The following is a 25,924-nucleotide window of genomic DNA, read 5'->3' on the forward strand; positions in this document are numbered from 1 at the left end:
TTTTCGATCTAATACCTAAATTCAAAGTAGGTACATAATATAGGTGTCAGCCGTATATAAAAAAATCTCATAGAAGTGCAGATATTTGAGTTCCTCGATTGGATATCACCAAATGTAAGGTATAATAAAAATAAAACAACAAATAAAGCAAAACAATATATTTGCTCCAGTTACAATATGCGTGCTTAGTACAAACTTATTTGCAATATAATCTAAATTAAACTTTGGACGATCTCTTTCGAACTGGTAAGGGCTTATTGGTTTTATATTTTACGACTACATTGAATATTCCATTGATTCTTACATTACAAATATTTTGAGAAGTGGATAGTTTTACATTATGATGATGCCAATGGCTATTGTTGGTTGTAAATAATTTCCCTTTCATGTTCTATAAATAATATCCACGATTGATTGCAACTGGCATTACCATAATATGCAATATAATAAAAAAATAATTATAGAGGAATAGTTCAGTGATAACATAAACAAAAATAATATAGAGAAAATTGAGGTTCAGTAAATTTTTCAAAATTATAAAAAATGCATTAACATAGTATTAAGTAGACAATTACGTATCATTTAACAAATACAAGGGCCCTTACCTACAGGCACAGATAGAAAAAATAACTCAAGTGTGCGAAGAGGAAGAGAAGCATATTTTAAACGTTGCTTAGTTTAATATTTCGCGTGATACATAATTTTAAAGGCATTCGACTCGACCCTAAACTACTAGTAATAAAGTTCATTTTACCTAACGCGTGTTAGAATTTTATAATCCAACATAACGAAAAGGAGTTACAAGTTTGGTAGTTGTTTTTATTGCAACTGCTTTAAAATTGAGTCAGTTTTTAACCCATTATAAATAATCAAATCTGAACAAATCAATAATTATTTCCAACAAAAAAATTGTGGTCATCAACAATCCCTTTACGAATTTAATACCTCTTCATAGACAGATATATGTACTTAGATATTCCTAATAGAACGTGCAAAGCTTATACATAAATAATACAATAAATTACTTATATAACGGTTTAACAAATTAATATTTGTACATATAGGTACATACTTAACATGATCCTATGATACCGTTAATAATTATATAATTTACGTTGTATATGATCGATTTTTAAGAATGACATAATATGCTAGAATTCGATATTACATGTATTATGAGTAATAATAATATTTATAGCCTCATTAAATTACATTTACAACACATTTGCGTCAGTTTAATTATATTATAGAGAATCTAGGTCAAACCGATTTTAAACACAATTTAATACAAAAATAATTTAGTATAATCTCTTCGTATATCTTAACAAATTTCATAAAGCTAGGTGAAACCACAAATATATTGAGACAGGATTTTTTTTTACGTCTGCAATAGTAAAACAATCCGATTTCGTAAATAACGTTAAATAGTTAATCAAAAAATTCATCTCCATTCGATAACGGTAACCAATATTCCATAACATGTAATCCAACAATTTCAAGTTACGGTTATTTATTCTTTTATATTTTTATACATGTCCTTATATATTTAAAATATCATTAAATTTTATTTATGCATCAATAAATCGCAATAAAGCACCAAAGAATATTGGCACTGATTTAATTATAGATAATTATATTATTTATAATTTTAATATACTTCCATACATCATATTATTCTGCAATATATAAAAAGTTCTTACCAAATATAAAAAACATAATAGATATATACATATTACATACATATCTTTTTAGCATATGTATATGCAAATTTGTTAAGATTTAAGACCCTTATTAGAAGCCGGTGCAATACCCGAGTCTTTAATAATCGAAGTAATTGACTTCATTCTTTTGTAGTAATAGAATTCTATTTATATTTACGTTAGTTAAGTGTCGTTATTAATTTATTATAATTACGAAGGAATAATATTTGTGCTATAATATTCCATTTAATTGCAATAAGACTAGAAATAATATCAGACAGTATACTTAAAATAATTACATAATTAGAACAGAATATATTAAAATTTTGACAATGTTTATATTTTTTGTAAATTAATTTAAACTTTGTAAATAGCTGCATAGCAAAATTAGCCTTAGTGTGTTTGCAGTTGGGTACATATTTCTATGTCTCTATGGTTTCAAAAGTCTCATTAGTATTATTAAACTTTAAATTTTTTATTATTTACAAAATTCTAGATTGTTTAATAAAAAGCCACGTACACAGGCAGTAAAAGCCGCTTTGTTATTTTACCATAATATTACAACAATTTAACATTCAATAAATTACTTAAATCAATAGAAACACTATAATTATTCAGATTTTTTACGAAATAACTAAATGAAAATATTTCGATCTCGCTATCGAGTCGAGTTAAAATCTCTTTTTCGCAGATCATTTTACAGTGAAGTAAGTGTTGTGGTTATTTTTTTTAAATTATTGCTTATTTGCCCCTCCTCGTTGATTCTTAAAAAATTAAACCTGCAGATCATTTTTAGAAAAAAATAAGTTTGTTTATACAATCATAGATTACAAAGTAGCTAGTAGAGCTGTCATATAGGTATAATATTTGTGTTAGTGTGTAATTATATTATTAGGTCGCTAAACGTACGTATTTATGTAAAAAATCTACGACTTGTATCTCAATACGACAATAATAGCTGGCCAACTCACAATTAGTTCTTCATGCATTTTAAAGATAAGCCCCGTATCTGAAAATAAGTAATTAATATGTAATTATTTAAATTAGTAATTAATATATGCACAATAAATATAAATTTTAAGTCATGCGATTATCAAACTCAAAATAGAAACATTGTCATGCTCAATAAAAAAATAAAAAAATCATGCTATCCCTTCACATTTCGTATGTTTTTAGGAACTTCAAAAAATATATTAAAATAAAATAAAAATGAAAAAGCGAAATCGAAACATGCGTCAATCACCTTTATAACATATCTGTTTTAAAATATTCATAATATTACGTTGTTAAAATACACACCTCATTTAATATCCCAAAAATGACCTATTGAAACAAATAAAGTAATTCAACGAATATATAATATTATTGGCAGTACAAGAATCGCAATTCACACAATATTACACTAGCGTACATTTACAAAAATCGTTACTCACAAAATTAAACAAAACAACGTTTAACGAATACAATTAACAAATAAAATGTGCTGTTTTTGTTGTTTAAATAATAATTATTTTACTTAAAATAGCTATGTACCTATTATATTTCTTTGCGCGAAGAAAACTTTCTTACTTGCGGCATAAATCTTGATGGGTCACTTCTATAGATTACTTAAGATTAATCGAAAACACAGGCCCTGATCGACCAGAGATTATTTAATGCAATGATAACTAATTATCATAACTTTTATCGAGGACATTACATATTCATCAAACATGGGTCGATCAGGACTTCAAAACATATGTACATTTTTCAGGGAAAACTATGGTACTACAAAGCTAGCATTTTAAATTCACTTCAAAATAACACTTAGAACTTTCCAGAAGCAAAACTGTAAAACTACCAAACTCGCAACTCTTCAATACAGAAATATCAAAACACAACACGTAATGTAAGAACTCTTAATTTCAAGAACAAAAAAAAGTACTTGATTCGAGAATTATATGGCAAAATCGTCAAACAATGTACAAAAATTTTTTTTTCTTAGTACTACAACTCCTTTACCTGACTCGAGAGTGTAAAGCAGCCCTTTCCTCCGCGGGAGTATCCCTTAGGAAGGAGGAAGACAGGTTAAGTACCACCATGAGGCAGCAGAGGAGTAGTGGCCCTAAAATAGCTCCTTCTGGCCCTAAGTAGAATATACCACCGGCAATTGCTAAACCGGTTACATAGGGGTGACCACCACTGGAATAAATTAAATTAATTATAGGAAATGTTTTGATACTCGTGTGTGAGGGCTAATTTTTGTTAAATGATGACTATGATTCTAGTTTCATAATCTAACAACTGCGTTGCACTGCACGCATATCGAAGACACAAAAATTTTGAAAAAAAAAATCTTTTTACAGCTCTTTATAATAAAATATAGACGCCAAAAGTAAACAGATGTTTGAGTATGTGACATATGTTTGAAAAATATAAACGTAGGTATATGCGAAAAAGCAGAGTATTCTTCAATAATAAATTGTGAGATCCCATGGATCGTCTTATCAATCCTTACCTATATAATACATTGTAAAGAAAAAACACTTAAAACTTTTAATAACGCCATTTTTTATAAATTAGCACTCACTCTTTAATCTCAGCATACACAGCAGCATCAAGGAAAGCGATGGGCGCCGCTTGAGCTATCGGCAGCATGCAGGCCGCCATCGGTCTGCCCTGGAGCCACACATCCAACGCTGCAGGTATACCCGCTAAATACGGACCTAGGAACGGCGCTGCACCTAACACAGCCGCTAACACTGAAATAAAGTTAATACGTGTATTATATTGAATACTCCCAACTTTGCTCGCATGGTCGAAGAAAATTAACAGTAATTGATATATTTTTCGGAATCTCTCCATGGGAAATTTATTAATACTTATCGCAGTGTTTAAAATGTGCATGATAGTGGATCTTCCAGTTTACTGAGGTCAAAAGAAGGCCACGTCGAGCCATCTAGCAATATCTCCAAACACAAAAATCGTCGAAGAAGAAAAACAAACTCATTTTCACAATCAAAAATGAAGAGGAATCACACAAAAATAAATATAGTATTTTGACTGATTTGGTGTTTTTTTTTGTATAATTCATGGGCTGTCCTATATCTGGGAAAATGCAAGCACTGCCCCAAGGTGAAGCTATTGTGTAAATATTTATTTAATTGAGTAAATAGAAAATGGTAATTGGTGATTGAGAAATGAATGGTTATAAAGGCCGATTCAATGAATACTGTAGTGCGTACAAGCATGTCCTTCGCCTTCTTGACCGTGACAGTAGTTTGCACATATTGTGTGTAATTCTGTTAGGTGCTTCCAAACAAGTGCGAAAAAGATAAATTTAAGTGTCCATTAAATCCATCGACCAAATATACAACTATAACAAAATCTTGCAATGTATTCAATTTGAATAGACCGATAGTTTAGTGTTAAATTATTATTTGAAACTAGCGGTCCGCCCCGGCTTCGCCCGTGGTACATGTTTACGTTTTCTCTACATAAGAACCATCCTCGTACTTCAAGGAATATAATAAAAAAAGAATTATCGAAATCGGTTCAGCCGTTCTCGAGTTATGCGCTTACTAACACATTTTGCGATTCATTTTTATATATAAGACTAGCGGTCCGCCCTGGCTTCGCCCGTGGTACATATTTACGTTTTCTCTACATAAGAACCATCCTCGTACTTCAAGGAATATACTTAATAAAAAAAGAATTATCGAAATCGGTTCAGCCGTTCTCAAGTTATGCGCTTACCAACACATTTTGGGATTCATTTTTATATTATAAGATTAACACGCCTTTATTGCTTATGTACGTATGTATGTAATTGAATCCTTCTGGATCAATTTTGAACAACTTAAAAGGACACTTATGTCTAAACAGTAGTGCAGCGCTTACTACTCATTAAAATGCCAATTTTTTGATTAGATTAAAAACAACTCAAAATCATTAAGAGGAGGCTCCCTAACATAATTTCTGGCACTAAGAGACCGGTCACGGTACTAGACGCTAACACAGCCGTAATAAAGTTGAATATCGCGTGCGCTCTTTGATCGCGTTCGAGCTCGAAAAGTCAGTCTCAATTCTTATTTCGTTTATAACTAAAGTAATAATTGATCTAGAGAAAAAATATCTTGGGATTCGATAGGAAACTCTATTTTCTTACTGTTGATATTTATTTTAGACATAAAGTCCAAGTAAATCTTTAAAAAAAATGTAATAATCTTTAAAAAAGGCATAATTTTTTAATAAAAAATGAATCGAACGAAAATGTTACAATTACGTAACTGTCTTGTACATCGAAAGAAAAAGACCCAATTAATCATATACTAAAGTTCCATTTTGATTGTATGTGTGTCTGTTTCAGAATATTAATGCTAATTCACATTAAATTTAGGGAGCCTCCCCTTAAAGAGCTCTGGATGAAAACATAACAGCACAAAGGAAATTAAAATAAAAGTAAACGCAGAAGCCAGGCTTATCTGTGAATAATAATATTGAAATATAATTAAACGCATACATTTAAATAAGGTTAATAATAATATTTGATAGTAAAAGTAGTGTTTACGAATTATAGCTACTTATAGTAGATACTATGTTTGGGGGCAAAAAAGTCAACGAAATAGGTGAAACGGTTTTATTTCAAAACAACGATAATGCCAATCAAGTTTAATTTTTCTTGTCATTCTGACGCGGCGTTCGCAATTGGGCGTATACATATTTATAAAAATCTAATGCCTTCTGCTTGTCGTACGCAACGTTATTTCGACAATGGCTACCGACACATCGGTTGATGTAATCTTCTCTCGGTGGTACTTTGTTCTCATCTTGTCTGCTTCGCGACCTGCCCGTGCTTCTAAGCGTTTCTACAAAGTCTTTAGAAGAATCGAACACGACTTTGACAGTCGTCCTGTTTGTCATATTCAAGTGGCTGTCCCGCAAAAGATCATCCTTATCGATAGCCGTCATAGCGGCACTAGCGTCGCCGGAGCGGGAGTTAGCTTGTCTTATCAAATAGAATGTTGGAGCCGGCTCCGTGACATCTTCGTCTGTTGTCACTTCGATATTCGTATTATTAGAATTCTTATCATAATACAGTAAGCACATAACTTGGGGGTCAAGGTTCAGATGACACATATCGCTCTCTTGTAGCAGTTTAACTATTTCGATGGGCAGAATACAAGGAGCCAAAAAACACGTATTGTTATTGGCTATGTTCAAAATTAATCCGTTCAATTCACTGTTGCATCCAGTAGATGGTGAATTAAGAAACGCAATATTTCGACATTTACAGTCTATTTTGTTTTCACGAAATATAATCTGAGTACCGGCATTTTTACAACTTGAATAGTTAAAAAATAGAGAATACGGTTCCACAATCTGTATGTTATTCCTTGAAAAATTTATTTGTTTCTTGCTCGATCTTCTTTTTAAACACTTGATACTTTCCAATGCATTGCTTTTTAGAAACTCAATGTTATTATTTACTATATCGGTGTTTAGCGCATTTGTTATTATGCCATTTGCATTTATTTCTTTAAACAAATTTCCGGCGATAAATACATTATCTGCTGTAACGTTTATCCCGTTCGCTCGTATTGTATTAAAAACATTATACGATAATCTGACTGTTGACGCTTGAATAATGATTCCTTTGAAGTCCAAATTAGTAATTTTACTGTTTATCATTGTAAACACAGAATTATCATTGCTCATAATCGCTTCAATACCTTGCGTATAAATATCAGTGATAGTAACATTTTCGAATTCAATGTTCTTGATCCCACTTACGTTAAATATAGCTTTTGTGTTGATAGAGTTGATTTTACTATTTACAATTCTCAACTTGTTCATAGATGTCGATCCTAGACATTTAAGCTCAGTACTAGTAGTGGGCGATTTGAAAGTGTTTCTTGGAAATGACACCACTTCCCTTACATTTTCAATAACAACTTCAGGAGGTGTCTGTAATAAGGACGTCGCAGAAAGAGATATAAACTCAAGCCGGTCGCAATCTTTGACTTTAAATCTCTGTAATCGAGACGATCTTTGCAATAAGGGACAGTCCAGTACGACCCTCAAATCGCGACAATTTTGTACCGTCACACTGACGATATTATCCGTATAATAATCCTTTAGGTGGATGATGAAGTCCTAAAACAAAATAGCCCATTAAGTATTACATATATTACATATATACATTATATATTACATATATTTGAGTTAATATATATTATAGATTATTGGATTATTGCACTTACGTTGCTTCTAACCGCCGAACAGGTGTAAACGATCTCATTTGGCACACTATTCACACAAGACCACTCAGTATTATGGCAACTAGTAAAGTTAATCCTCACACCAAACGCGACATTCAGCAACACAACAAAAACTATGAATAGCCTCCTGCCAGTCATTGTAAGTCGATGCTTAATCATGTTTTATTATGCATCTTGTGTAACGATTTATCGAATAACACGAGCTATAAAAATGTCACACCGGCTACGAATGAACGACATCTCGAGATAAGTGATGGCTAAAATATGTTCGAAAAAAATAATTGAGCATTTATCAGTTGCGAATTGTGGCCGAGTTAATCGAAATCTCAATGACCCGATTTAATTCGAATTTGGCGCGACCAGGAAATATATGCAATTATGTAAGTGATAACGTTGGATTTTATGGGCTTTTATTCTATTTACGGTCACATTATTTCAAGATATTGAAAGTAAGACAGAAGATGGATTATGCGTAAGCAGGAAAAATATATAAACCATTCGTTACATAATTCATCACTTATAATCGTGCATTGTGTGTAATAATAACTCGCATAAGAGCTACGTAACGACTAACGTGTTATTTTGAATGAAACGGGGAATTTCGGACATAAATTACCGCTAATATAAGGTTGTTCGTCATTTAATTTATATCTCGTATGTCCTGTTATCACCCGGATTATAACAAGTCTAATTGTTGCCTTCATAGGTTTCAAAATACACGACACATATAAAAAACACAAGTATTCCAATTTTTAAAATTATCAAACAATAAACAAACATACATAATTTCGCACTTAGCAAAGATATTTAAAAGTTTGTTATGCTTACCAGAAGGCAAATAGACAACTTTGGCGCCAAACAGATTGTGCACCAACCACGTCCATAGACCGTAGAACAACGCCATTTTGAATGACGCTCTGAATACCTGGAACGTTTTTTGAAGTATTTAAAATACATTTGAAACTAGTACATGTACTTAGTAGGAATTTTCGATTACTGGTGGAAAAAAAAATCTTTTGCTATTACAATGAGCAAATTTTTTATTAGTACGTTTTTGTTTAAAAATGTTATAGTTATAAATTATAATAGAGTATAGTTTCTAAATGCCTTTAATATTTGTTGTTACGTTTCTTCCGAAAGATGAAGAACATTTCTTAAATTAATAAAATAATGCTTTTCTTAGGGCTTTATAGTCCAATCGAAAATGTACCTTGTTACCATAAAATTAAGGTATAAAATCTAAATTACCTGATTAATCGCAACAGACAAAGCAATACCGAGTTTAGGACCGAAGTTGGGTTGAACTCTCGTTATGACTTCCACTGGTTTGTACAGAGCGTTGCTTGACGCTAAGAGGTAGAAAAGGGTTGTGAAGAACACTACCTGTTTACAGAAAGTGTCATGGAAAGTAGGTAAATAAATATTTTTAATAAATCTACACTAGATACTGTATGATTTAAATGTTTATAAGTATGTACTAGCAATGTTAATAATTTTGACGTGACAACGTCTTATAATTCGATAGCGCCGGCTGCACGCACGAAAAAACATGACTTATGCGGCGTTACCTCGCTCTGAGGCGTTCCATGTAAGGCTTGAAGTGCAAGCGAGAGCGCGGAATAAGTGACAAAGAAGCGCAATCGGACGTTGTCACGTTCAACTATCGTCAGTAAACCGACATAACAGACAACCAATTTTTTTTATATCATATCGAAATACAGAGTTTTTTTTATTAATACAAAGGTACTGTTATGATCTGGCGTAAAAACCGTAAATAGATGATATTTTGGAGAAAAAATCGCAGTACGTCATCTGTCTCTTTCAACTTTCCTATGAGAAGTTTCTGATACCTTTATTTTTGTATAAATTTTAATTAATTCCAAAGCCTTTAATAAAACCTAAATCTTTTTTTAATTTGTCTACTTATTTAAACCACTCACCAAATTAATAATCATATTAATAATAGCTCCACCACCGCTGAACAGTATTGACGTGAAAGCGCCCAATGAGCCCGCAAGCAAGGACACGTTGCTCGCTAGAGGCGCCCAGATACTGCTCGCGATTGCACTCAATGTACCCACGTTGGCTTGCACCCAACTAACTATACCCGTGTAGTCGAATAAGCCTGTAAATGTAATAAAACATTTAGGAGGAAACGTCTATACGAGACTCTAAAGTCTGTATAAGCAAAGACACGTTGCACGCTAGCGGCGCCCAGATACCGCTCGCGATTGCACTCAATGTATCCACGTTGGCTTGCACCCAACTAACTATACCCGTGTAGTCGAATAAGCCTGTAGATGTGTAATAAAATTCTCCATAGTCATAGAGTCTATAGGCACAGAGTATACAGCGAAAAAATTATATTTTGTCTACATAATAGTCCATTGAATAAAAAGTTCTAGAGTGCGTGAGTTGGTAACGTAAGATGTTTCTTCGGAAACATGTCAAGAGTCCCTAGGTAATAAACATACTAAAACCCCGGGACACTAGGAAGAGCCCCGGAGTGGGAGGAGGGGGGAAAAGGTCCATTTTTTTCATTTTTCGCTTAAATCTCAAAAACGGTATATGTTAGAGAAAAACTTTCAAGGAAAAGTTGAAAGGCCATAAAATTATCTACAAGTTGTACCTAAATCATTTTTTCCTATATCCTACCGTTTCTGAGTTACACGCAGTAAAAAATAATTTTGGCTCAAACAATTTCCCCATACGATCAAAAAATATTTCTTTCTTCCAAAAATACTCAAATGTGCAACTTGTGACCGGTACTGATAGATTGCTCTTAATTAGGTCTATAATTGGTAAAATAAACACATTCCTCCATGGAAGCCTTTAGGAGGAATCGATTGTCAAAATATTATATTAGGGTAGTTTGAGTTACTGAACTTGATCTTTTTATTTTTTTCTTCCATAAAACTCAAAAGTGCAACTTGTGACCGGTACAGATAGATTGCTCATAATTAGGTCTATCATTGATAAAAATACCAGATTCCACCACGGAGGCCTTTACGGGGAATTGAATTTTATTAGGGTAGTTACGATACTTGAACTTTTTATTTTTTTTCTTCCAAAAAACTCAAATGTGCAACTTGTGACCGGTACTGATAGATTGATCTTAATTAGGTCTATAATTGGTAAAATAAACACATTCCTCCGTAGAAGCCTTTAAGAGGAATCGATTGTCAAAATATTATATTAGGGTAGTTTGAGTTACTGAACTTGATCTTTTTATTTTTTTTCTTCCAAAAAACTCAAATGTGCAACTTGTGACCGGTATTGATAGATTGCTCTTAATTAGGTCTGTAATTGTTAAAATAAACACATTCCTCCATGGAAGCCTTTAGGAGGAATCGATTGTCAAAATATTATGTTAGGGTAGTTTGAGTTACTGAACTTGATCTTTTTATTTTTTTCTTCCAAAAAACTCAAAAGTGCAACTGGTGACCGGTACAGATGGATTGCTCATAATTTGGTCTATCATTGATAAAATACCAGATTCCACCACGGAGGCCTTTACGGGGAATTGAATTTTATTAGGGTAGTTACGATACTTGAACTTTTTATTTTTTTTCGTCCAAAAAACTCAAATGTGCAACTTGTGACCGGTACTGATAGATTGCTCTTAATTAGGTCTATGATTGGTAAAATAAACACATTCCTCCATGGAAGCCTTTAGGAGGAATCGATTGTCAAAATATTATATTAGGGTAGTTTGAGTTACTGAACTTGATCTTTTTATTTTTTTCTTCCATAAAACTCAAAAGTGCAACTTGTGACCGGTACAGATAGATTGCTCATAATTAGGTCTATCATTGATAAAAATACCAGATTCCACCACGGAGGCCTTTACGGGGAATTGAATTTTATTAGGGTAGTTACGATACTTGAACTTTTTATTTTTTTTCTTCCAAAAAACTCAAATGTGCAACTTGTGACCGGTACTGATAGATTGATCTTAATTAGGTCTATAATTGGTAAAATAAACACATTCCTCCGTAGAAGCCTTTAAGAGGAATCGATTGTCAAAATATTATATTAGGGTAGTTTGAGTTACTGAACTTGATCTTTTTATTTTTTTTCTTCCAAAAAACTCAAATGTGCAACTTGTGACCGGTATTGATAGATTGCTCTTAATTAGGTCTGTAATTGTTAAAATAAACACATTCCTCCATGGAAGCCTTTAGGAGGAATCGATTGTCAAAATATTATGTTAGGGTAGTTTGAGTTACTGAACTTGATCTTTTTATTTTTTTCTTCCAAAAAACTCAAAAGTGCAACTGGTGACCGGTACAGATGGATTGCTCATAATTAGGTCTATCATTGATAAAATACCAGATTCCACCACGGAGGCCTTTACGGGGAATTGAATTTTATTAGGGTAGTTACGATACTTGAACTTTTTATTTTTTTTCGTCCAAAAAACTCAAATGTGCAACTTGTGACCGGTACTGATAGATTGCTCTTAATTAGGTCTATGATTGGTAAAATAAACACATTCCTCCATGGAAGCCTTTAGGAGGAATCGATTGTCAAAATATTATGTTAGGGTAGTTTGAGTTACTGCTTAAAGCTTTCGAATTTTTCACATTTCATGGGATGTAGCTCGAAAACGGCTGCGAATAGAAAAAAATGATCTAGGTACAACTTGTAGATAATTTTATGGCCTTTCAACTTTTGCTTGAAAGTTTTTCTCTAACATGTACCGTTTTTGAGATTTAAGCGAAAAATGAAAAAAAATGATTTTTTCCCCCCTCCCCCCACTCCGGGGCTCCTCCTAGTGTCTCGGGGTTTTAGTATGTTTATTACCTAGGGACTCTTGACATGTTTCCGAAGAAACATCTTACGTTACTAACTCACGCACTCTAGACCCCCCTTGGAGGGACTCATTCAATGGACTAATAATTATACTTATATGAAATTTTCATTTCAGAAAACCAATCAGTTATCACACTATAATAATATGTATTCATGATGTCTTTATGTATTAATAATAAAACGTTTTTTAAAAAAATGGCAATACTGTTAAGAACAACTGTTAATACAATTTATAAATTTTCTTTTAATATGAATAATAAGCTGTTTAAGGACGAGACACTCATATTTTTTGTGAATAATAAAATTGTTATAATTCGTATATCTCACCAGGTGCTTGAGTGAAATCGCTAACAAGGTTATCCCACGAGTCTTGTACAGCAGTGCCATCAACTTGTGGCCCAACAGTTGCTGCGAAGTGGCCCGAAACCCAACTTTGGTACACCCTATCCCACATTTCTAGCACTTGCTGTTCTACACGTGCAATTTTTTCGGGATCACCTTCTTTTAGGATGCTTTTTACCTATAGAAATATATAAAAAAAATACTCTACAGATATTGTTAGTTTTAAATAACGAAAATTTCGATTATTTTTAATCCTCTATTCAACACTATTAGCAAATCTTACTAACTATAAAGTATTAAAATAAATTCGAAATGAAAAAGAGTTACTTACGTGACGCATAACCTAATAAAAATCCAACGAGCAGCGAAAATAACATACAAAACAATGAGAAAACTACACTAATGAAAAACAAGCTTACAATTACAGCTAAGAAAAAGCATAGATTTAAGAAAATTTAAAAAGTTTTCTTAAAATATACCAACAATGATCATCTTTAATTTTTTAAAAGTAGAACTATTACATGGCAATATTTTTTATATAACATTCTTTTGTAAACAGATAAAATTTGCTTGAGTGATATCATAATAATTACATTTCTACGCGTATTTAAAGCCATACTCACTCCGGTAGATATTCCCTCCCTTCCATAAGTATATGCGTTATCAATAAGGGAATCGAGCTTGTCCTCCCAACCCTCAGGTAAATACGCATGCAGTGCGCTGTTCTGAACAAATGTACTGTTCAAAAGGCTCCCGCTAAGTTGAATAACGACTATTGCTTCTGAATATATCTAAAACACATAGTTATAATTTTTTATCAAAAGTAAGACATGGATATTTGCTGAAAGGATAAGTTACAATTAACACATTTTTAAAAATAAATAGTTGTAATATCAATAATAATTAAATATATTTGTCCAGATGTATTTTTTGTCATAAAAAACCAATCAGATGCATTGTGTGTTTGTGTCTGTAGTTATTGTTAACGATCAAAGGTATGAATTCAATAAATACTCTTTACTAAAAAGTAGAAATATTGAGGTAATTTACCTGTATGCAAATAAATACTGTAGCGACAGTCAGAAACAGAATGAGGCCAATAATAACAATACAACTGGATACAGTGTCTACAGATTCATATGCCATTGAAATTATACTCTGATTGCAAATGGATTGCATTTTGCGTATCCCTCTAATTTGGCCGGGTATTAGAGCAGATTGTCTGAAGAAAACATTGTTAAATACAATTTTACCTACATATTTAAATAAAATAATTTGTTTTTGATTTGAAATAAATGGTTAAATTATTGATGATGCTTAAAACAATTTTAATTTAATTTAATTAAGCTTTTAAAATATAATACTTCTTACCTATTATTCCACCAATTGTTTATTTTAACCATAACACTGTTGTAATGATTTTCAAAGAATAACCATACTCCAAAGAAATTGAGTAAATTCTTAATTATATGTATTGCTAAAAAGATTAGTGTGATGGGCAATAACCAGATATGTTTCCATACAAGCATGCAGAAACAACCAAAGAATAAAAGTTTGAAATACAGAGCTGTCTCGTCATCAGAGAAATTATTTCTTATGTAATTTTCATCAAGTGATCGTTGTTTGAAAGACGCTAGGAGGCGATTTTCAAATGCACTCTTCATTTTCAAATTGGATAATGGAAGTGCAGATAGTGTTCGAGTTTTGAACAGCATTTTGGCGTGTTTTGGGGAATGTTGTGAAGGTTCGTTCCCAGTCCAACTGCCACGTTTTGCCGCGTCTGGAGTTATGGGAGACGGAGATTCATCAGGTGTGGACTCTTTTTCACTGTCAACCTCTGGTATGCAATCCTTGGCTTTTTCATCAGGCTGATCATGTTGAACATTTGTTAGAACACTGTGTATTGCGGACAATGTTGATGCTTCTGGATCTGTAAAAATACAAAATATGTATTGAGGAAAAAAAGTATGAAAAATTTTCTGAATTCAATAAAAGTAAGTATATGTTTTGTAAGTTTATGAACATCTGCATTTGATTTTATGCTTGGTGATATTAAATATTACATAATTTCGTGCCTGTTTAGTTATATACAGTACACATATGTATAAAAGGTTATTGGTAGATAAATTTGACTTACCTTTCATAAGCATTATTTTGTGCACATGTAACACTTCAAGTACAAATCCAGTTATAAAGATACTTTGCAATACCACAAACATGTAGACTTTGTAAGCTCCAGCTAAACTGGCCAAAAAGCTGGCTATAACCAACCAGAGGATATGCGAAGTCACTCTGAATATCCCCTCTCTTTCAGGGCTCCATAATGTGTATACACTTATTATGTAGGCCAGTGCTATTGTTAGCGTCTGAAAATATTAAATTTTCTATTTAGTTGCTGATCCACTGTTCTGTTGATAATACAATTTTGCAAAAATGTTTATGCTTTAATAAATAGCAAAGATGTAGATATTTATTAAATAACTTTTCAAACGAAGCATACTATACTATACTCACAATATATGATGTACATAAACTGATGAGCAGTGTTGTGGAAAAGTTGATGAAGCCTGTGAACTGCCAAAATAAGCAACAGAGACTTCTGGGTATTGCATTGTATAGCCATGGTAATACAAATATTGCTGATAGTAGTCCTATAATTGCCTGTTGAATATATATTTAACTATAGCAGAAATACCTTTCAAGTTCCAGTACTTTTACATTCACTCAGGGTAATAGTGGTGGCAAAAAGTGATTAATATTTATAATTAATAAACATTCAATGCCAATTTAATTAGTCACATTTTAAAGCCTTACCTTATAATGTTCTCTAAATTGATAACCAACAGTATCAGAGGCAAAATTAACTATATTCACTGGAATAGTTAATAAGCCAACTATTACACATGAATTCGTTTTTCCTAAATTTTCTATCCATGTCTTGATTTTTTTAGATAATTTGTACTTAAAAGGATGAAGGAGCGAGCCGACTAGGAGTGCCCAAAATAGTGGTTTGAAAAATGGTTCTAATATTAGAAATAACACATATACAGCTGCGCAACATATAGCCAACACGAATAAAGCGAATGCATTGTAAAATCCGTGTTTCATAGGTTTCTCATTGCCTTCGGACAAACCGATAATATTAAAAATGTTGTCGAAAGGTGACTGCTGCATCGTTTATTCAATACAATAGAACTGAATATATTTCATAAGTTCAGAAGGTAAACCATCACAACTTTTAATTTATGATTACTGGTCTGAGTGGATTATTATTAAAAAATTAAAACTACCTATTCAATGAGATCATCACACTAATTTCGGCACATATTAGCAACATAGTTTGTATTCAAAAATTCAATACTGACAATTGAATTGACAAGTGGCATTGACATTTTGCATTTGAGAATGACACTTTGGATTGACATAATATTTTAGTGTTGCCAATTTACTCACGTCACAGATAATATTATATCTAACACTATTGTTATGTATAGCCTATACCATGGCTATACATAACAATACTGCCGTCCTTTAACTAAAAAGCCGTTAACCAACAAATGGTCAATTTTCAGTTTTAAATGTAGGGTGACAGAGTTCAAAATTCTCTATCTTTCTGTCTAAGAATCATTTCTCTAGCATTAATAGTTATAGAGATATAAAAATATTGTAAGCCGTTAAATAACACAATTTTTAGCGATTCCATAACTTGAAAGCGTCTAACCAACACTACTTCGCTAAATTTCCTTTAAAGTACCTTAACCGCCAGATTTAATAATTATTTTTTAGCTTTTTACTTGACTAAAAGTACGTTATCAGATTATACTTGACTATAGAGACGCAAAAGGACTATAACTGCTTTATGATAAGCTTTCATATAACTATTCCAATGGAAATCCTTACCTTATTTGCAGTTACTCGCCCTTAACGCTTTTTTAGTTAAGTAATTTTATTTAGGACAAATTCTAATAACACTTTTTTGCTTAGCTACAAAGCAGCTAACCCTCATTTTTTAGCTAAAAGGCAGTTATCCGATTCTGGTGATGCATCAGTTTTGGGGATGAGAGTGATGATGAAATAATGTCGCCCCCAAGCAGAGTACCGATTGCTTTTGATTTTCTTTTACAAGACGTATTATTTCTGATCAAGTTTACTGAGTTTTAAACAATCTAGCAGCTAAATTACGGAAAATATAACAAGTCAAAGTTACGAAAATTTGGTAGATAATGGTTACGACATTGCGAACTTTCAATCGTATTTCTCTGTTTAGACTCTGATTTGTCTCTGTAACCGAGAAAGAGGACATAGGCAGTCTATACTATTTAATATTTAAAACTATTTATCAATAATGTAATTTACCCCTTGGGTGGAATTAGTAATCGACTGTCAAGCAATGTACTAGAGATGGTGATACAAAAATTGTTATGAGTACACTACCTTTGACCCGCTGACGGGGAGACCATTTTGCCACTATTGCTATTTTTTCTTTTCTTTATATTAGATTATTAAGATTTGTATTTTTTTACATGATAGCAAATAAAAAGTTTTCTACCTCCTGCTATTTTCCACATATTCTGGTATATTATATTTTCTAAATGTGGATGAAAGAGTCTTCTAATCATTTTATAAGCGGTTCTACATTATTTATTAAGAGCATCCCACATGTAAGTCGAGCTTGAAGCCCTATTGAAACCAGGGTGTTTTTTTCAAAAACCTCGTGCACAAGTCTTAATTTTTTTTTTCAGGAAACGATTTATGTTTACATTGTTTGTGGTTCTATATGTACTCACATATCCGTGACTCGTATGATGGCTTCGCAGAAGAGTATTTATAAAATAACGTTATAATTGCAATTCTAAATGAAAATACGGTTCCAAAAAGAAAAGCGAGAAGATTTATCTATAATCTTAACCCCTTAATGAGCCTCTGTAATGAAATAAACGTGAACATGACGAGAAATAAAGGTTAATTTTATCAACAACTTAAAAGAGTCATTTAGTAAAAGAGTTACAATACTTGTTACTCACAAACAGACGCAAGATCCATTAATTTAGATAGTGTTTAAATCCTTAATACTTAAACCTAAAAGCTTTTGATCCTTTTCCTTTCCATTGGTTGACCTAGAGGATGTCATTCCCGAGAGCAAAGCCTAAAACAGCAGCAAATTTTTAACATTAGTAAGATTAAAATTTAGTACTAACTATATAGAATCATAGTACAAAAGCATCTAAAAGCCCTTAACCGTTGATTATAAAGTTTTTGAAATTTAAATTAAAGCGAAAGTCATAGCTTAAAAGTAGTTATAGTAGCTTAACGACGTTTTAGGTAAGCATTTTATTACTAAATAAAAAAAAATCCCAAAATGAAAATAAAAATACTAAATTACTTAGCTAAAAAGTCGCTATGGTATGTTAACGGCCGTCTTGTCCAGTAAATAGTTAAAATTTTCAGATTATATGCTGAACTAAACGAGAAAAATTGAATTTAAAAATAAATTATAACAGTTTCTGGGTAAAAACTATTATTTATATATAATATAATTAAATTTCGATCGATGTATCTCACCATAATTATTCTAAGTGTCATAATTTTTAAGAAATAACGATTTCCGTGTTTTTTGCCATTTACTCGAAACTCACTTCGTGGGCTTAACGGCTTTCTAGTTAAAGGACGGCAGAATAGTGTTATGGTGTTATAGCATTTTAGAACAATAAGCTTGATTACCAATTATCTAGAAGAAATTACAAACTGAGGTTGTTTTATGGTAGATTGAACGCTAAGATTGAACGTTGCTTATTACTTATACTGAGCTGAAAAAAAAATCTATTCTTCCAACTTTTGGTCAAATGATAGATTATATTTTTATTAAATTACTTTGATTAAATTATATCAAATCATCAGTTGTATCCACGTTGTACCTAGTAGCGCGTTGGAATGGTCGTCACTCGTCAGTTAATGCCTTGAAGAGTTTAGAGTATTACCTAACGTAGAACTGATGTCAGCCGGGTGCACTTTTCATCTTTATAAATGCCCCAGCTGAAAAAGTGAAGTGGCCTTACTGACTTTGTACTTACACTTTACAGGACCAGCAACTTGATTGAATCATTTAGAAATATATATGTATTACTTTTTCTCCAATGTTCTACGAGCTGAATGAAAGATATTTTGTTCTTAATTTTTTTATATAGGTTCGCTTTAAATTTGTTTACATTCAACTTGGTTATTTGGTTTACTATTCACATTTTAAGTATGTTAACAAGGAAATTACTTTTTAAAATAACACACCATCGATGTGGTTAACCTCGTGTGCGGTTTTCTTTTCAATTTGAGAGTTACACTTATTTTACAAATCTATACTAATAGCATAGACTAATATATATTTATTAGTCCATGCTAATAGTATAGAGCTGAAGAGTTTGTTTGTTTGAATGCGTTAATCTCAGGAAATACTGGTCAGATTTGAAAAATTCTTGCGGTGTTAGATAGCCTATTTATTTATCGAGGAAGGCTATAATTAGGCTAATATTTATTATCATCACGCGGAGCGTAGCACTGCGGGTAAAACCGCGGGGTACAGCTAGTATCTTGATATAAAGTGTAAAAGTTCCACAGACTCATTTAAGGTTTAGCTATATCAGTGGTGTCTTCATGTTTCCTGTTAGTTATATAATCTCATACTCAACTTACGTTGAGCATTTAATTGTAAAATATACTTATATGGCGATTATACGTCAATTAATCACATTTGCTAACGAGAAGCGAAGCAGTCGGTACATATCTATTATATAAAATTTCATAGAGACCATGAACATGTTCTCGATTACTCTTTTGTGTTGTGTTATATTGTCAATAGTTCTATATTCTGAATGTAAACCTCCCAAAAATAGTGGAAATGAAGAAAGAATTGTATTCCCAGATGAATATTTGTCGAAATCGAGTACGACTATACCAGACATTGTGGGCAGAATGCTTATAACAAGCGATCGATGTGCTATCGGATCTATCAGAATAGGCTTTATGTGTATACCATTATAAAATTTAAATAATGATACGTTTAAAATCGTCTGTGACGGGAGATTTTCGAAAGCTGATTGAAAAGATGTCCTGTATCTAAATATACGGAGGAATACCGGACATTTTATTTATTACATATCTAAAGTATGCGTTTTTGTAAATAAGATATGTACTTAGTTAAGTATTTCTTATGTTCTTGTATATGGTAATTAAATTATTTCGATTACAATTTAATGTTTTTAGTTTGAGCTAATTGTATCTCATCTGAAAAGAAAATATGTAACATAATATAAATTCCATGTTATTTAATAATTGTTATTTATAAATACGTATCTACATTCTCATTAATCATGTTCAATGATTGTTTTCTATTAAATAAGTATCAATATTATATTATTCATAATTGAGTCAGCTCACAAAGTGATTAATATTTATACTTAAGACAAAGTTCATTATTAGATAAGTAATTCAATGTTTGAATGTATTATTTTAATTTGTACTTACACTTACCTACTATAAAACTTCTTTTATATCATAAAACAGTCATAGAAACTTATATAATAAAAGCTATTTTTGATTACTTGTATTAATTTTATTTTTATGTGAAATACTCTTTCCATTCATATACATAAACTATAATCTAGATTTCCGCCCACGGTCTCGCTTGCTTTGCTTAAAACCTAATCCATACTAATATTATAAAGCTGAAAGTTTGTTTGTTAGTTTGAACGCGCTAATATCAGGAATTACTGGTCCGATTTGAAAAATTCTTTCAGTGTGAGATAGCCCATTTATCGAGGAAGGCTATCATCACGCTAAGACAAACATGAGTCACGCGGGTGAAACCGCGGCGCGCAGCTAGTAAATTATAATACTTGAACCTTTCTCAAGAATCTCTACCGCTCTACCTATTATAAAAACCGCATCAAAATCTGTTGCGTGAAGCGACTTGGCGATGTACCTATGTAGTAATGCGAAATAAGTGCGAAATACTGCCAGTTCGACTGTGTGTATCTCTTATTCAAGGGATTTGTATGCAACTCTCTTGAAATTTTACTGAAAATATTTCAATTGCGTGATGTATGTCAATATGGCTGTAGGTATATCTACAACAAAGTTGAAAGCTTTGAATGAATTTTTTTAATAGATAGAGCTACTATAAAACGCATTAAAATTAAAAGGAAATTGACCATTGACGCCGTGCAAGGCCGGGTCGGGTCGCTAGTTGCTTAATAAACTACTGATCAAAATGTATAACCGCAGCGTGGTTAGTCATGTAAATAGGTAGTCATTACCTATTCCTTCAAAATAAAGATAATAGAAACTTAAGAAACAACAAGGAAAACTTTAAATACTTGCAAATATTAGGCGTATGCTTAAAGATTGCGGAATGTGGTTTTCCTATAATAGCGCGGTTGAAGGCAAAATTTGTGATTCCCGCTACACGATTTACAGAATAACAATTTTCTAAATAAGTCCGTAAATTGTTAATTTTATTTACATCTTTTTTGTAATAAAACAATTAATTCAAAAATCTCTTAAAATATACATACCTAATTGTAAAAGGAATCCCAAAATGATGATGGGGATCGTGTTACTAAAAAACGTAGGTACCTACTTATGTAGAAACTCAAAATCGAAAATTTATTTGATCCTTGCAGGGACGATATACTTTTAGGCTAGTATTGTTGGAATGGAACTAATTCACACATGATTTACTACCTACATTAATAAATTAAAACGAAAAAACTTTTTCAACTGTGCCCAGTCATTCAACTGATGAAAATATGTAACCTCCAAAAACGTTAAGTCACGGGTCTTATTAAACGCGAAAATACGTTTATAAAAAAATATGATAATTTCAGTATCAACTCTAGATAAAAAGCTTTTTTAAGTAAAGTATGTTTCTATAAAAAGTACGACATGGGGTGGGTACTTACATCTCAACTGTATGTAGGTGCATATATAAATAAATATAATACGTAAGTCGTAAGTAGGTACCAACGACACTTAATATTTTATAGTATTAATAAGTGGGTACCTAGGCTACTTCATTTTAATCTATAATTATATCTTTGATATATGTACAATGTATATGTACTAATATTTTAAAGTTACAAGCATAATTTGATTTTAGTCAGAAATTACAATCCTAGTTAGGATAAGAAAAAAAAAAATAGGACTGGTGATAATTTTGCTAAATAATATTTTCCTGAAAGTATTTGGTTAAACTAATATTTGTCCGAATGCTATATATAATGCATAATCCGCTCTATGTTGGTTATAATTTAACATATTAATAGGCTACAGACACTTTTATCAAATACAGAACGTACGTAACGTAACGGTAATTCCATAATAATTAGATAATTTTGTAATATTGTAATGAATAGGGAAAAGCTTACAATTTCGTAAATGGGCATATTAATACAAGCAACAAAATGTGAACGGCTGTACAATTAATGATACTTCCCGGCATATATGAATGATATTTAGTTTGGATCTCCTGTCATAATGTAATGTTTTAAATTTTAATTTTTTTGGTAAATACACATTTTATTATTATGTATATTTTTATGTTGTACTATGTATATTTTTATGTTGTATCTACCTCTAGCTAGTGGTATTCAGACAACGATTTTAGACCATACCTATTTAAGCTTAATATGTCTTATTATCACGAGCTTTAGACAAAAACTTTTGTTTCTGTTTGTAATATGGACTTTCTATTGAATTAGCAATTGAATTCTATGATCCATATTATCTTCTCAGAGACCGAGACAAATCATGTCTTATAACAAATAGATAAAGTGACTTTGACCTATTTTCACATCACTTCAGGGTGACTCACTATCGGAAGTCTTGGGTTTAAAAATATAATAAAACATTTGTCATGAAAATAAATACGATAAAGATTATGAAGTACTTAAAGTACTTCTTTCAAAGAGGAATTAAATTAAATTATCCGATGCTAAATATTTTTATAAAAATAACTCTAAAAAATAAAATTTACAAAATATCGCATCTGATCTAATGTTCTAAATGAATCTGATATTTCGAAATGTTTAAGTTGTTGATATAAAAAGTTATTTTGATCTTTATGAATAAATACGGAACGCTAGTTGAGATGCTTGTCACATTTTTAAGTGTTCCGACTTCGAGTATTTTCGAATTGGGAACTTGTCCAAATAGCTCTCATTAAATAAAAATAGCCTGAGTGGCGATCATTAAAAGTATTATAGGTTTAAATAATTAAGTCAATTGATACGTGAAAATCCTCTATACATTTATGATTTTTGTAACCATGCTACAAAATTGTCTTTTTAAATTGTTTAAGGGCCGATTTTTCAATGCATGGATAAAACTTATTCGTCGAATAATGTATGAAACTACCACTTTAAAAACGTATTCTAATTGCCCGTATTTGACAGTTTACGTGACATTTTAATATTATCGTGTAATACTTTATACGTTTTATCCAAGCATTGAAAAATCGGCCCTAAAGCGATTAGCGAATGAAAAGACGCCTGATGATCTTCGCGACCTATAAGAGAGAGGAGTGGAGAATGGTAACAGAAAGATTTGGGTTTACCAATAGGTTTGGGCATATAAGATACCTAGATTATTTTATTAACGATAACATTTAGCGCGGATCATTTAGACAGAGCGATAGAGGATCGTACCTCAGTGCGAGTTTGATCCCATTCTAGTAAAATTTTTTTTTTTCAATTTTTAGCTATGTGACAAAGAAAAAGAGACGGAGAAATAGAGATTTTTATTATGTAGAGATCACATATTTCAGCAACTCCAAATAAATAGAATTACTGCTGTCGCAATGTCTTAAAAAAATGAATTTGTTAAATAACTAAATCCTCTAAACGCTACTTTCAATTGAGGAATCAAGTAAATAGGGCCAGTGATAGCAGTTTTAGCGCAAGTTCAACTGTTATCGTCGCAAAGTTAAAATGTGGTAAACATAAATGTTATGTTATATTTGGCTAGCTCGTAACATGTTATGATGTCTCTCCCACTAAGCCCGTGAACAAATTACCTCTTTCACTCACTTAAATAGTCCAAAGAAATCCACGCGAGCGGAATCGCGAGAGTTGGCTATAAAATAAAATTGTAATTGCTGCTCTTCTAGTATTTTCGCAGAAGGCGTCGGAATATTTAGAAAAATAACATTTAAATGCACGTTTCGCGGTATTTTCTAAGGTACATAGTGGTTGTATGTAGCAACATTATCATTTTCAGATTAAAATTGTTCGTATTACTTGTAAGAAATTTTGTTGATGGATAAGTTATTGAAATATAAGGTGATTCTTTTTTCGATTCAAAATACAAATAAACGTATATTTAAGATACCTATCTATTGGATTGCTATTTCTCACTAGTAATTAGTAGGTAAAATTAACTTATAAAAAGTAATAATTAATATTCTAGTCTGATTTATAATATAACAAAATTTGTATTTATTGCAAATTAAAATACAATGTAGAGTTGGTATAGAGAATGAAAAATATAATACTGACATGCATTAATATTTAATCGTAGCAAACAGAAGGCTTTGCCCTGTCTACATAAAACTTGTGACAGATCCGTCGATTGTATTTATTGTAATGGATTTGGGCTCGGAAGTTTATTTGCCGTATTTCTAGGTTAATATTAAGCGCAATGGCCCCAAACAGAATAAATTGGTGATTTTCCTGAATTTTCTCTTTGTGCGAAATGATTTACGTCGTCATCTGAATCCCTTCGCCTTATATTTGACGTGGATAGCACTTCCACGCGGTTCTATTAATTGTTTCCTGTGGGATTAATTATTGCTTCTCTGCAACTTCTCTGATATACTGTGTATGCAATACGATTGTTAGTGTTTTATATGTTAAAAGTTACGCTTAAATTTGGTTTCATAATGTAGAGAGTAGAGACAATTTGTTGTTGATTTAAAAAATTAAATGTTATACAGGATATAATAATATTGTTAGTAATTGTTTTTATTTGATGATTGTTGTTTAAAAAATGAACTATATCCAATCAATTATCCACTGCATGGGTTAAATATAAACTAAAATAACAAATCCTGAAGCAAAGATATGAGCAAATATGCTAATCCATAATTATTAACGAGCATTTATGTGAACCAACAAACATGCCAATACAATTACATTACAATTATCCTGCTCATTGATTTTTGTGGCTTTGTTTTGATTATTACCAAAACGATTTATGCTAACGATATTCAAAGCCAAGGCCACAAAAACAACAACGAATAACAACGAGTCATATTGAATTCGTGAAGGAGTTCTGCCAAGACGCTTTCAATTACGGCGGCCGAAAAACAATGTCCTTCAATTACCGCTGTCCTTGGACCGCAGTAGTGCAGTGTGCGTGTGATCTGTCCGAGCCCATTTGTCGATTGATTCCCAATATAATGAAGGGTACATCGTTACATTGGAGCTAGCTGTCAGAGGCGGTCTTCCACTGTATAGATTTGAGAGTGGTGTGAGTGAGGGGGTCACGGCGGGGGGTGGTGGGGTGTATCGAACGCTGCGTGCGCACCCACGTTGCGTATTGTCATCCCGCCCGCTCTCCGCCGTTTCGCATCTCGCCGACCTAGTACCAAGGTGCGTGCTATTTGATTACGCCACGCGCCGTGTGACCCCATGTTTATATTGGCCTTGATGTTACTTTAAAATGATTAATTTATTCACCTTCGATTATTAAGTTGGATGTTATAATTTCATTCATGATTATGACATACAAATATATGTTAGGGATTGTTTTGAGACAAGA

At 32.0% G+C, this 25,924-nt stretch overlaps 2 protein-coding genes across 4 annotated transcripts; both read right to left on the bottom strand.

Moving 5' to 3' along the window:
- Positions 1 to 143: 143 nt before the first annotated feature.
- LOC149480565 (transmembrane protein 245) lies at positions 144 to 16,475 on the bottom strand. 3 transcript variants are annotated; one of them, XM_089706895.1, is made up of 14 exons: positions 15,932 to 16,475; positions 15,632 to 15,778; positions 15,255 to 15,483; positions 14,489 to 15,047; positions 14,168 to 14,339; positions 13,741 to 13,908; positions 13,103 to 13,295; positions 9,901 to 10,085; positions 9,209 to 9,343; positions 8,789 to 8,885; positions 4,270 to 4,441; positions 3,702 to 3,881; positions 3,000 to 3,023; positions 144 to 2,709 (listed from the first exon to the last, which is right to left on the bottom strand). In XM_089706895.1, exons 1-13 carry the CDS (start codon positions 16,289 to 16,291, stop codon positions 3,005 to 3,007), a joined length of 2,616 nt encoding a protein of 871 aa, XP_089563021.1. In that variant the 5' UTR covers positions 16,292 to 16,475; the 3' UTR covers positions 144 to 2,709; positions 3,000 to 3,004. The 3 variants fall into 3 exon arrangements, with proteins under 3 accessions (XP_089563021.1, XP_089563019.1, XP_089563020.1); XM_089706893.1 differs by lacking the exon at positions 3,000 to 3,023; XM_089706894.1 differs by having other exon boundaries at positions 144 to 3,023.
- Positions 4,484 to 8,403, bottom strand: be (ben). Its single transcript, XM_089706741.1, has 2 exons — positions 7,943 to 8,403; positions 4,484 to 7,835 (listed from the first exon to the last, which is right to left on the bottom strand). Exons 1-2 carry the CDS (start codon positions 8,117 to 8,119, stop codon positions 6,351 to 6,353), a joined length of 1,662 nt encoding a protein of 553 aa, XP_089562867.1. The 5' UTR covers positions 8,120 to 8,403; the 3' UTR covers positions 4,484 to 6,350.
- Positions 16,476 to 25,924: the final 9,449 nt, after the last annotated feature.

The sequence above is a fragment of the Colias philodice genome, chromosome 18 (genome assembly GCF_061535455.1).
Source record: "Colias philodice isolate Cphi_HAF_F1 chromosome 18, ilColPhil1 Martin Lab GWU primary, whole genome shotgun sequence".
In the NCBI taxonomy this organism is placed as follows: Eukaryota; Metazoa; Arthropoda; class Insecta; order Lepidoptera; family Pieridae; genus Colias; species Colias philodice.

What these genes read in the sequence shown, in the direction of transcription:
- be (XM_089706741.1), bottom strand. Translation starts at nt 8,119, where the DNA reads ATGATTAAGCATCGACTTACAATGACTGGCAGGAGGCTATTCATAGTT. An exon ending in GTTCGGCGGTTAGAAGCAAC is followed by an intron (nt 7,836 to 7,942) that starts GTAAGTGCAATA and finishes ATTTTGTTTTAG; the next exon opens with GACTTCATCATCCACCTAAA.
- LOC149480565 (XM_089706893.1), bottom strand. Translation starts at nt 16,291, where the DNA reads ATGCAGCAGTCACCTTTCGACAACATTTTTAATATTATCGGTTTGTCC. An exon ending in AACAATTGGTGGAATAATAG is followed by an intron (nt 14,340 to 14,488) that starts GTAAGAAGTATT and finishes TGTTTTCTTCAG; the next exon opens with ACAATCTGCTCTAATACCCG. An exon ending in CGATTTCACTCAAGCACCTG is followed by an intron (nt 10,086 to 13,102) that starts GTGAGATATACG and finishes TTACATTTACAG; the next exon opens with GCTTATTCGACTACACGGGT.